Source organism: Carcharhinus amblyrhynchos, unplaced genomic scaffold (assembly GCF_965287045.1).
Source record: "Carcharhinus amblyrhynchos unplaced genomic scaffold, sCarAmb.v2.hapA chromosome_263, whole genome shotgun sequence".
Taxonomy (NCBI): domain Eukaryota; kingdom Metazoa; phylum Chordata; class Chondrichthyes; order Carcharhiniformes; family Carcharhinidae; genus Carcharhinus; species Carcharhinus amblyrhynchos.
The window spans coordinates 1-12,500 of record NW_027650003.1 but is presented as its reverse complement, the minus strand read 5'-3'; the positions used below and the strand labels follow the sequence as shown (position 1 = coordinate 12,500).

At 53.4% G+C, this 12,500-nt stretch overlaps 1 protein-coding gene across 1 annotated transcript; it reads left to right on the top strand.

The window, feature by feature from the left end:
* Positions 1-10,101: 10,101 nt before the first annotated feature.
* LOC145338950 (claudin-6-like) lies at positions 10,102-11,286 on the top strand. The gene has a single exon (XM_080183353.1). It carries the CDS (start codon positions 10,642-10,644, stop codon positions 11,275-11,277), a length of 636 nt encoding a protein of 211 aa, XP_080039479.1. The 5' UTR covers positions 10,102-10,641; the 3' UTR covers positions 11,278-11,286.
* Positions 11,287-12,500: the final 1,214 nt, after the last annotated feature.

The window sequence follows — 12,500 nt, the reverse complement described above, 5'->3', positions numbered from 1 at the left end:
GAGAGAGCGGGGCAGTGGGATTAGTTTGGGGATTGAGCTATGGGGAGAGAGCGGGGCAGTGGGATTAGTTTGGGGATTGACCTATGGGGAGAGAGCGGGGCAGTGGGATTAGTTTGGGATTGATACAGGGCTATGGGGAGAGAGCGGGGCAGTGGGATTAGTTTGGGGATTGATACAGGGCTATGGGGAGAGAGCGGGGCAGTGGGATTAGTTTGGGGATTGATACAGGGCTATGGGGAGAGAGCGGGGCAGTGGGATTAGTTTGGGGATTGATACAGGGCTATGGGGAGAGAGCGGGGCAGTGGGATTAGTTTGGGGATTGAGCTATGGGGAGAGAGCAGGGCAGTGGGATTAGTTTGGGGATTGACCTATGGGGAGAGAGCGGGGCAGTGGGATTAGTTTGGGGATTGATACAGGGCTATGGGGAGAGAGCGGGGCAGTGGGATTAGTTTGGGGATTGAGCTATGGGGAGAGAGCGGGGCAGTGGGATTAGTTTGGGGATTGATACAGGGCTATGGGGAGAGAGCGGGGCAGTGGGATTAGTTTGGGGATTGACACAGGGCTATGGGGAGAGAGCGGGGCAGTGGGATGAGTTTGGGGATTGATACTCTGTTCTCTGTCTCTCTGTCTCTCTGCCTCTCTCCCCCCCCATCTCTTTTTCTCTCTATCTCTCTCTCCCTGTCCCTCTTCCTGTCTCTCCCTGTCTGTCTCTTTCTCTTCCTCTCTCTCTGTCTCTGTCTGTCTGTCTCTCTCCCCCCCATCTATTTTTCTGTCTCTCTCCTTGCCCCTCTCCCTGTCTCTCTCTCTCCCGCCCCCCCCCCCGGCTCTCTCTCTCTCTCTGTCTGTCTGTTTGCCTCCCTCTCTCTTTCTCCTCTCTCCCGGTCTCTCTCCTTGTCTCTGTCTCTCTCTCTCTGTCTCTCCCAAACTCAGATATCCCTCCCCACATGCCTCAGAGATCAAACACAATTCCACGATCTCTCTGTGACAAGTTCCCTCACGAGGTCTAAGCTGTGTCAAAAACCGAATGGCTGCCGACACCACGAGAGGAATGGGGCCGGGGGGGCGGGAGGGGGGGGCGGTGGTGTGGAGGTGGAGTGGGGAAAGAGGTTAAAAGAGTTCAGAAATCCCGGAGTTTTTTGTGCTTGTTTGTGCATTTCTCCTTCGCAGGGCTCTTCGAAGCAAAAACAACCCGCCTTATCTCGACAACAATCAGTAAACACAAGCAAGCTTAATCATCGCGGTTTCCTGCTTTTAATTAGCGGAGGGATTTACTGGGCCTCTCTCTCTCTCTCACCACTTAATTGTGCCAAGAATCTCAGTGAGTCTCCCCCTTTGCAAGATCTGGAAGGAGTTGGGGGGGTGGTGAGAGGGGGGAGGGACTACGGCAAACGGTTGTAGGAACCTGTACACATGAGGGGCAAGAGGTGGGAGGAGAGGAGGGGGAAACACAAGCCAAGTTGTAGGCCGGGTTTAGGTGTCCCGGGTTGGTGCCATTTTTTGAGGCCTTCCCTCTAGGCTCCACCTACCCCCTCCTAGCCACTAAAGAGGATATGGTGCTAATTACTTCCCCTGCCTCTCTGCTCCCAGTTTAGTTGAAGCTTGTTATCTGGACCCACATGCCTGAACGGGGCGGATCCACAAACACAGGCCTTTGGGCCTTCCCCCGAGGCTGACAATGTTTACCCAAACCCTGTCACGCCAAGGGACTGGGAGGGGGGGGAGGGGGGCGTCAAGGATAAACACTGCGTTCCGCTCCCCACCCCCTCCTCTCCACCCAAACCCATTCACATCTCTTACTCACTCCCTCTAGCTCTCATTACCTACATTCATACCTCGCTCTCCCTCCTGCCATTCCACCATATCTCTCTCTGCCTCTCTCTGTCCCTGTCTCCCTCTGTCTCTCTCTCTTTGTCTCTCTCTCTCTCTGTCTGTTTCTGTCTCTCTCTCTGTTTCTCTCTCGCTCTAACTCTCTCTCTGACTCTCTCATTCTCTCTTCCTGTCACTCTCTCTCACTCTCGCTCTCTCCGTCTCTCTTTCTCTCCATCTCTCTCTCTCTCTGCCTCTCTCTCCCTGTCTCCTCTCCCTCCCTCTCTCTCTCCCTCTCTCTCTCCCTCTGTCTCTCTCTCCCTCTGTCTCTCTCTGTCTATATCTCTGAGACAGAGAGAGACAGCTAGAGAGACGAGCACGAGAGACAGAAACAGAGAGAGAGAGAGACAGAGAGAGAAAAAGAGAGAGGGAGAGATCATGAGACAGGGAAAGAGATAGAGAGACACAGAGTGAGACAGAGGGAGAGAGACAGAAAGAAACAGAGAGAGAGACAGAGAGAGAGGGAGAGAGAGAGGGAGAGAGCGTGACACAGGGAAAGAGATAGAGAGACAGAGTGAGACAGAAAGAGACAGAGACAGAAAGAGACAGAGACAGAAAGAGAGAGACAGAAAGAGAGAGACAGAAAGAGAGAGACAGAAAGAGAGGGAGGGAGAGAGAGAGACAGGGACAGAGAGAAAGGGACAGAGAGAAAGAGAGAGAGTGACAGGGAGAGAGACAGAGAGCGAGACAGAGAGACAGAAAAAGAATGAGTGAAAATCTCCATCTACATTGTCCCTTATCAAACACTCCCAGGACAGGTACAGCACAGGGTTAGATACAGAGTAAAGCTCACTCCACACTGTCCCCCCATCAAACACTCCCAGGACAGGTACAGCACGGGGTTAGATACAGAGTAAAGCTCCATCTACACTGTCCCCCCATCAAACACTCCCAGGACAGGTACAGCACAGGGTTAGGTACAGAGTAAACCTCCCTCTACACTGTCCCCCCATCAAACATAAGAACATAAGAAATAGGAGCAGGAGTAGGCCATCTAGCCCTTCGAGCCTGCCCCGCCATTCATGGCTCAGTTCCACTTTCCCACTTTCTCCCCATAACCCTTAATCCCCTTGCCTACCAAAAACCTATCTACCCGTGTCTTAAATATATTTAGCGAGGCAGCCTCCACCACTTCAACGGGCAGAGAATTCCAGAGATTCACCACCCTTTGAGTGAAGAAGTTCCTCCTCAACTCCGTTCTAAACTGCCCCCCCCCTTATCTTGAGGCTGTGCCCTCTAGTCCTACTGTCCTTTCTGAGCGGGAAGAAACTCTCTACCTCTACCCTATCCATCCCTTTCATTCTCTTATACGTCTCAATGAGATCTCCCCTCATCCTTCTAAACTCCAACGAGTACAAGCCCACTCCATTCAGCCTCTCTTCATAGTTCAACCCCCTCAACTCCGGCATCAGCCTAGTAAACCTCCTCTGCACTCCCTCCAAGGCCAAAATATCTTTGCGCAAGTGCGGCGACCAAAACTGCACACAGTACTCCAGCTGTGGCCTCACCAATGCCCTATACAGCTGCAGCAAGACCTCCCTACTTTTATATTCAATCCCCTTCGCTATGAAGGCCAGCATCCCATTCGCCTTCCTGACCACCTGCTGCACCTGCAGGCTGGGTTTTTGCGACTCATGCACAAGGACCCCCAGGTCCCTCTGCACCGTAGCATGCTGCAGCTTTTCACCCTTTAAATAATAATCCCTCCTACTATTATTCCTGCCAAAGTGGATAACCTCACACTTGCCAACATTGTATTCCATCTGCCAGGTCCTCGCCCACTTGCTCAGCCTATCCAGATCCCTCTGCAGACTTTCCACACCCTCCGCACAATTTGCTTTTCCACTTATCTTTATGTCATCAGCAAATTTCGTCACCCTACACTCAGCTCCCTCCTCCAGATCATCTATATAAATGGTAAATAGCTGAGGCCCCAGCACCGATCCCTGGGGCACTCCACTAGTCACCAACCGCCAATCCGAATAGCACCCATTGACCCCCACTCTCTGCCTCCTATTTGACAGCCAATCTTCTATCCACGCTAACACCTTACCCCCAACTCCATGCCCCCTAACCTTCTGTAACAACCTTTTGTGCGGCACCTTATCAAACGCCTTCTGAAAATCGAGAAACACCACATCCACCGGTTCCCCTCTGTCCACCGCACTGGTCACATCCTCATAGAATTCCAATAAATTCGTCAGACACGACTTCCCCTTAACGAATCCATGCCGCGTCTGCTCTATCAAACCATTCTTCTCTAGGTGCCTCGCTATTTCTTCTTTGATGACAGATTCAAGCATTTTTCCTACAACAAACGTTAAACTAAACGGCCTATAGTTCCCCGCCTTTTGCCTGCTACCCTTTTTAAACAGCGGTGTAACATTAGCCGTTTTCCAATCTTCCGGCACTTTCCCGGAATCCAGCGAATTTTGGTAAATAATCACTAAGGCATCCACTATCACCTCCGCCATTTCCTTCAGAGCCCTGGGATGCATTCCATCCGGTCCTGGGGACTTGTCCACCATCAGTCCCGCTAGTCTATTGAGCACTACCTCTCTAGTGACAGTGATCGCATTCAGGCCCTCAACTCCTACCATCCTTCTATCTTTAATACCCGGCAAACTATTCGCGTCCTCCTCCGTGAAGACTGAAGCAAAAGACTTATTCAAGCCTCAGCCATTTCCTCATCTCCCACCACTAAATCCCCCCTCCCATCCTTCAAGGGTCCAACATTCACTCTAGCCAGCCTCCTCCTCTTTATATATTTATAAAAACTCTTACTGTCCTTTTTTATATTTAGTGCTAGTTTAGCTTCATAGTCTATCCTTCCTTTATCAACTTCTTTGCCATTCTTTGTTGATTTTTAAACCTCTCCCAATCCTCTTCTCGCCCGCTACTTTTAGCCACTCTAAATGCATCAGCTTTTAATTTAATACTCTCCTTTATTTCCTTCGATAACCACGGCTGATTATCCCTTCTCCTACGATCCTTCTTTACCATCGGAATAAATTTCTGCTGAGCACCAAGAAAGATCTCCTTAAAAATCCTCCGCTGTTCCTCAGCAGACCTACCGACCACTCCCAGGACAGGTACAGCACGGGGTTAGATACAGAGTAAAGCTCCCTCTACACTGTCCCCTCCATCAAACACTCCCAGGACAGGTACAGCACGGGGTTAGATACAGAGTAAAGCTCCCTCTACACTGTCCCCCCATCAAACATTCCCAGGACAGGTACAGCACGGGGTTAGATACAGAGTAAAGCTCCCTCTACACTGTCCCCCCATCAAACACTCCCAGGACAAGTACAGCACGGGATTAGATACAGAGTAAAACTCCCTCTACACTGTCCCCGCATCAAACACTCCCAGGACAGGTACAGCACGGGGTTAGATACAGAGTAAAGCTCCCTCTACACTGTCCCCCCATCAAACACTCCCAGGACAAGTACAGCACAGGGTTAGATACAGAGTAAAGCTCCCTCGACACTGTCCCCCCATCAAACACTCCCAGGACAGGTACAGCACGGGATTAGATACAGAGTAAAGTTCTCTGTGCTTTGTCCCCAGGACAGGAAGAGGATACCGTTGTCCTCTCTCTTGGTCTCTGGTGTGTCCTGGGCTGGCTCGATTCCAGCGGGGGCTGGCCTCCAGTTGCGATGATCTCTCTCTGTGCTGGTTGAGAGTAGTTCCAACCGGAGATTGCTGTGAGTGAGAGCAGCAAGTGCAGAGTGTTCCTGAGAGTAACTGTCATCTCCCTCTCTGCGTGAATCTGAGCCTGAGCTCCGGTAAGAACTCTTCTCCCTCTCTACGTTTCGATATATCAGTGAATTCACATCCTCGACACAGATCCAGCTACGGGGGGGGACCAAGGTGCAGCTCTTAACTGAACATATTGTTAATCCCACTCTCTGCAAACCCACTCTCACTCTCCCCATCTCTCTCTGCCTGTCGCTCTATCTGGCTCTGTGCCTATCTCTCTCTCTCTGTCTCACTGTCCCCATCTCTCCCACTCTCTCTGCCTGTCGCTTTCTCTGCCTCTGTCCCTATCTCTCTGTCTCTCTCTCTCTCTGTCCCGCTCTCTTGCTCTGTCTCTCCCTCTCTCTGTCTCTCTACCGATCACTGTCTCTTTCTCTCTCTCTCACTCACTCTCTGTCTCTCCCTAGCTCTGTCTCTCTCTCGCTCATTCTCCTTGTCTGCCTCCCTGCCACTCACTCTCTCTCATTCCTTCTCTCCCCCTCTGTATCAGTCTGGAACAGTGCTGTACCTGTCCTGGGAGTGTTTGATGGGGGGACAGTGTAGAGGGAGCTTTACTCTGTATCTAACCCCATGCTGTACCTGTCCTGGGAGTGTTTGATGGGGGGACAGTGTAGAGGGAGCTTTACTCTGTATCTAACCCCGTGCTGTACCTGTCCTGGGAGTGTTTGATGGCGGAGAGTGTAGAGGGAGCTTTACTCTGTATCTAACCCCGTGCTGTACCTGTCCTGGGAGTGTTTGATGGCGGAGAGTGTAGAGGGAGCTTTACTCTGTATCTAACCCCGTGCTGTACCTGTCCTGGGAGTGTTTGATGGGGGGACAGTGTAGAGGGAGCTTTACTCTGTATCTAACCCCGTGCTGTACCTGTCCTGGGAGTGTTTGATGGTGACAGTGTAGAGGGAGCTTTACTCTGTATCTAACCCCGTGCTGTCCCTGTCCTGGGAGTGTTTGATGGGGGGACAGTGTAGAGGGAGCTTTACTCTGTATCTAACCCCGTGCTGTACCTGTCCTGGGAGTGTTTGATGGGGGGACAGTGTAGAGGGAGCTTTACTCTGTATCTAACCCCGTGCTGGACCTGTCCTGGGAGTGTTTGATGGGGGGACAGTGTAGAGGGAGCTTTATTCTGTATCTAACCCTGTGTTGTACCTGTCCTGGGAGTGTTTGATGGGGGGACAGTGTAGAGGGAGCTTTACTCTGTATCTAACCCCGTGCTGTACCTGTCCTGGGAGTGTTTGATGGGGGGACAGTGTAGAGGGAGCTTTACTCTGTATCTAACCCCGTGCTGGACCTGTCCTGGGAGTGTTTGATGGGGGGACAGTGTAGAGGGAGCTTTATTCTGTATCTAACCCTGTGTTGTACCTGTCCTGGGAGTGTTTGATGGGGGACAGTGTAGATGGAGGTTAAAAGTCACTAAATCATTTGCCTTTGGTCCTTTGTATTTTTTTAAGCCTTACTCTGGCTTCTAATGGACATCGGAACTTGTCTGAAGATAGAAATCTGCCTGATATTGAGGGGAGATTAACAAAGTGCTATTCCCCTGGGAAGTTGCTGACATTCCCCGTTACAGGATGTGAGAAATTAGCACTAATTGTAACTTCACATTCCTGTTTGGCTTTCCTGAGTTCACTCACTTCCTGTTGACAAGAGCCTGCCTGCAATAAAAGTTTTTTTTATTTCTTCCCTCCCCCACCACAAATCTCCACCTCCATTTGACACAGCGGGGGGCCTCTTGCTCAGCTGCAACTTCATCCCGCGAGTGAGTGAGTGGCTGGAGGACGGCACCCTTGGGTGGAGGAGAGTGGACCTCGAGCCGCAGAATCGGTGAAGCCCCCCCTCCCCGCCACGATGGAAAAGAGTCGCAAGGAAAGTCTCTCTCTCTCTCTCCCTCCCCCCACCCGTCCTTCCCCACAACGGCGCGTCATGGTGGTTGGGGATGTGGGATGGGGTTCGAATCCTTGGGCAGAGGAAGCTCGATGGGCCAAAGGGTGGGGATATCCCTGCCAAAATGTCTGATGTTTGAGGGCTAAATTTTGGGCTCAGGATCCCACGTTCCTACAGTGTTGACCCTCCCACAGTGTGGCGCTCCCTCAGCACTGACCCTCCCACAGTGCAGCGCTCCCTCAGCACCGACCCTCCCCACAGTGCGGGACTCCCTCAGCACCGACCCTCCCACAGTGCGGCGCTCCCTCAGCACCGACTCTCCCACAGTGCGGGACTCCCTCAGCACTGACCCTCCCACAGTGCGGGGCTCCCTCAGCACCGACCCTCCCACAGTGCGGCGCTCCCTCAGCACCGACTCTCCCACAGTGCGGGACTCCCTCAGCACCGACCCTCCCACAGTGCGGGACTCCCTCAGCACCGACCCTCCCCACAGTGCGGGACTCCCTCAGCACCGACCCTCCCACAGTGCGGGACTCCCTCAGCACCGACCCTCCCACAGTGCGGGACTCCCTCAGCACCGACCCTCCCACAGTGCGGGACTCCCTCAGCACCGACCCTCCCACAGTGCGGGACTCCCTCAGCACCGACCCTCCCACAGTGCGGGACTCCCTCAGCACCGACCCTCCCACAGTGCGGGACTCCCTCAGCACCGACCCTCCCACAGTGCGGGACTCCCTCAGCACCGACTCTCCCACAGTGCGGGACTCCCTCAGCACTGACCCTCCCACAGTGCGGGACTCCCTCAGCACTGACCCTCCCACAGTGCGGGACTCCCTCAGCACCGACCCTCCCACAGTGCGGGACTCCCTCAGCACCGACTCTCCCACAGTGCGGGACTCCCTCAGCATCGACCCTCCCACAGTGCGGGACTCCCTCAGCACCGACCCTCCCACAGTGCGGGACTCCCTCAGCACCGACTCTCCCACAGTGCGGGACTCCCTCAGCACTGACCCTCCCACAGTGCGGGACTCCCTCAGCACTGACCCTCCCACAGTGCGGGACTCCCTCAGCACCGACCCTCCCACAGTGCGGGACTCCCTCAGCACCGACTCTCCCACAGTGCGGGACTCCCTCAGCATCGACCCTCCCACAGTGCGGGACTCCCTCAGCACTGACCCTCCCACAGTGCGGCGCTCCCTCAGCACCAACCTGGGAACTAGGCGTCGCCGCGGGGGGCGGAGGGATCCGGGCGTCATTGGGTAATGGAGTGAAACTCCCAGAATTATTGAGAGGCCCGACGAGGGTGGACGTGGGGAAGTTGAGTCGGAGAGACTGGGATCCGAGGACGCAGCCTCAGAGGAAAGGGACCTCCCTTTGGAATGGAGATGAGGAGGAATTTCTTCAGCCAGAGGGTGTGGGGGACGTGTGGAATTCATTGCCACAGAGGAGGCCGGGTCACTGGGTGTATTGGAGACGCAGATAGACAGGTTCCTGATTGGTGAGGGGAGCGAGGGTTACGGGGAAAAGGCAGGAGAATGGGTTTGAGAAACGGATTAGCCAGGATTGAATGGCAGATGCGATGGACTGAATGGCCTCATTCTGCCCCTATATCTTACAGCCTTAATTGGAAAGTTAGAGATTAGAGTCACAGAGGTTTACAGCATGGAAACAGACCCTTCGGCCCAACTTCTCCATGCCATCCCTTTCTTTTTAAACACCTAAGCTAGTCCCAATTGCCCACCTTTGCCCCCATATCCCTCTATACCCATCGTACCCATGTAACTGTCTAAACGCTTTTTAAAAGACAAAATTGTCCCCGCCTCTACTACTGCCTCTGGCAGCTCGTTCCAGACACTCACCACCCTCTGGGTGAACAAAATTGCCCCTCTGGACCCTTCTGTATCTCTCCCCTCTCACCTTAAACCAACGCCCTCTAGTTTTAGACTCCCCTACCTTTGGGGTAAAGATATTGACTATCTGGCTGATCTGTGCCCCTCATTATTTTATAGACCTCTATAAGATCACCCCTCTACGCTCCAGAGAAAAAAGTCCCAGTCTATCCAGCCTCTCCTTATAGCTCAATCCATCAAGTCCCGGTAACATCCTAGTAAATCCTTTCTGCACTCTTTCTAGTTTAATAATATCCTTTCTATAATAGGGTGACCAGAACTGGACACAGTATTTCCAAGTGTGGCCTTACCAATGTCTTGTACAACTTCAACAAGACGTCCCAACTCCTGTATTCAATGTTCTGACCGATGCAACCAAGCATGCTGAATGCCTTCTTCACCACTCTGTCCACCTGTGACTCCACTTTCAAGGAGCTATGAACCTGTCCCCCTCGATCTCTCTGTTCTGTAACTCTCCCCAATGCCCGACCATTAACTAAGTCCTGCCCTGGTTCGATCAACCAAAATGCATCACCTCACATTTATCTAAACTCCATTCATCAGCCCACTGGCCCAACTGTTGTCCTAAGAAAACCTTGAATTTGTTTTCCTCTGACCCCTATACAGACAAAGCATACCATTCATAGAGTACAGAGGGGAGAAGGAAAAGGATTTATTATTGTCCTGTATATCGGGATACAGAGAAAAATATTGTTTCTTGCGCGCTGTACAGACAAAGCATACCGTTGATAGAGAAGGAAAGGAGAGGGTGCAGAATGTAGTGTTACAGTCACAGCGAGGGTGTAGAGAAAGATCAGCTTAATGCGAGGTGGGTCCATTCAAAAGTCTGACAGCAGCAGGGAAGAAGCTGTTCTTGAGTCGGTCGGTACGGGACCTCAGACTTTTGTATCTTTTTCCCCGACGGAAGAAGGTGGAAGAGAGAATGTCCGGGGTGTGTGGGGCGGGGGGTCCTTAATTATACCGGCTGCTTTTCCCCGAGGCAGCGGGAAGTGTAGACGGAGTCAATGGATGGGAGGCTGGTTTGCGTGATGGGATTGGGGGCTACATTCACCACCCTTTTGTATTTTCTGGGACAGAGCCAGAGCTATACTGAGTAGCGTTTCCATGCTGTATATGACTCAATATCGGATGGTGAAGACTTTCCAAGTTCTTACGCTGTCTTCTCTTTCTCTCTCGCGGCACACAGGGGTCACACTTGGATGGGCGGGAAAACACAGGGACGTCATCGATGACGGTGTGTTTGCAGCTGACCGGGGTGGTGGTCTCCTTGCTGGGCTGGTTCTCGTCGGTGGCCTGCTGCCTCCTGCCCCTCTGGAAGACCATTCTCTTCAGCGGGCAGACCCTGATGATGAAACAGAAAATGGTGGAGGGTTTGTGGATCAGCTGCAACATCCCTGGGCCCGGCAAGGCCATTTGCCGGACCTTTGGCAGTAACAAGGAGTTGACCCTCGAAGTCTACGCTGGACGCATCCTGATGTTGATCACCGTCACCATGGCCCTCCTGGGACTCTTCGTCAACTGCCTGGGGAGCCCGTGTATCGTGTGCGTGCGCAGCCGGGAGCTCAAGCCCCGCTTCCTGACTGCCTCGGGCATCACCTTCCTGGTCTCGGGCGTGGCCCAGTTGCTGGCCGTCTCGTGGCCGGCCTACGTGATGGCCACCGACTTCCACCACCCCCTGGTCTCCGAGGTGCTCCTCATCTCCATGGGGCCCTGCATCTACCTGGGCTGGCTGGGAGGCACCCTCCTGCTGATAGGGGGCGCCCTCATCTGCTGCCCCTGCTGTTCCCGCAGGAAATCCGACTACGGCGGGCAGTACCCGGCGTCAGGACGCAGCTCTGACATCGCCGGCAGGAACTTTGTGTGAGGGGCTTTACCTGCTCCCCCTCCCCCCCGCGCCCCCCCCACCCCGTTCTCCTGCTCCAGACAGGACTTGAAAATTTGGTATTCTGGGATTTGTCCTCCTTCCTATGTCATTGAGTCATAGAATCCCAGCAGAGCAGAAGGAAGCCATTCGGCCCGTCGAGTCTGCACTATCCCACCCTATCCCCGTAACACCACTTCTTTACCCTGCTAATCCCCCCGGACACTAACGGGCAATTTAGCACGGCCAATCCACCCTAACCTACACATCTTTGGACACTAACGGGCAATTTAGCACAGCCAATCCACCCTAACCTACACATCTTTGGGAGTGTGGGAGGAAACCAGAGCACCCAGAAGAAACCCACGCAGACACGGGGAGAATGTGCAGACTCCACACAGACAGTGACCCGAGGCCGGGAATCGAACCCGGGTCCCTGGTGCTGTGAGGCAGCAGCGTAACCCACTGTGCCACCGTGTCGCCCTAGAACTCAAAGTGGACCATGTGGGCATTGTGTCCACGATCTCTCGCACGCTGAGCGATATCTCTCCCTTTTGAGCTCATTTCCCCCAAGCTAAACATTCTCAATATTCTCCCCAGCGAGGTATTTTTAACACGTCCTCGCTCTCTCTCTCTCTCTCTGCGTCTTTTGGAATTTGTTATCCAGTCCGACAATCTTGGTGAGAGACAGAGAGGGAGAGGGGGGTCGCTCTGGAACGCCCCGGCAAGAGGGGAGGTCTTTCCGATGGGCATTCGACCACCCCCCCCCACCTCCCTCGAAGGCCCCGTCTGCCCTTTGAGGGGGCGGCCAAGAAGATGCCTGAGCTACCACTGGGGAAAAGATCTGCAGGGGGGCTGTGGGGTGGTTTGTAGGGAGTTCCCCTCAGCGTCCTGGCTGGGAGGAGGAGGTGGTGGGGGAGGCACTATTTGTCCCCTTGTTCAACCACACCCATCACGAAAGGGAAAGGTGTTCTGGGTCCTTCCCACTTGCTGTCTGCGGGATCATCCTGTGTCCAAAATGGCTACTGCTTACCCGACAAGTGACTATTCCCCATGGGGGGTGGGGAATTACTTTAGTCCTTCAGTTCAAAGCCGTGAAGAACTTTTTTTGAAAAAACTCTAGATTATATTGTGGATATTCGGGTGGGTCGATGGGACAGATAGCGAACAACTATTTCTACTTGTTTGTCGGAGCCGAGAGAGAGGGGTCTCGATTGGAACTTCTC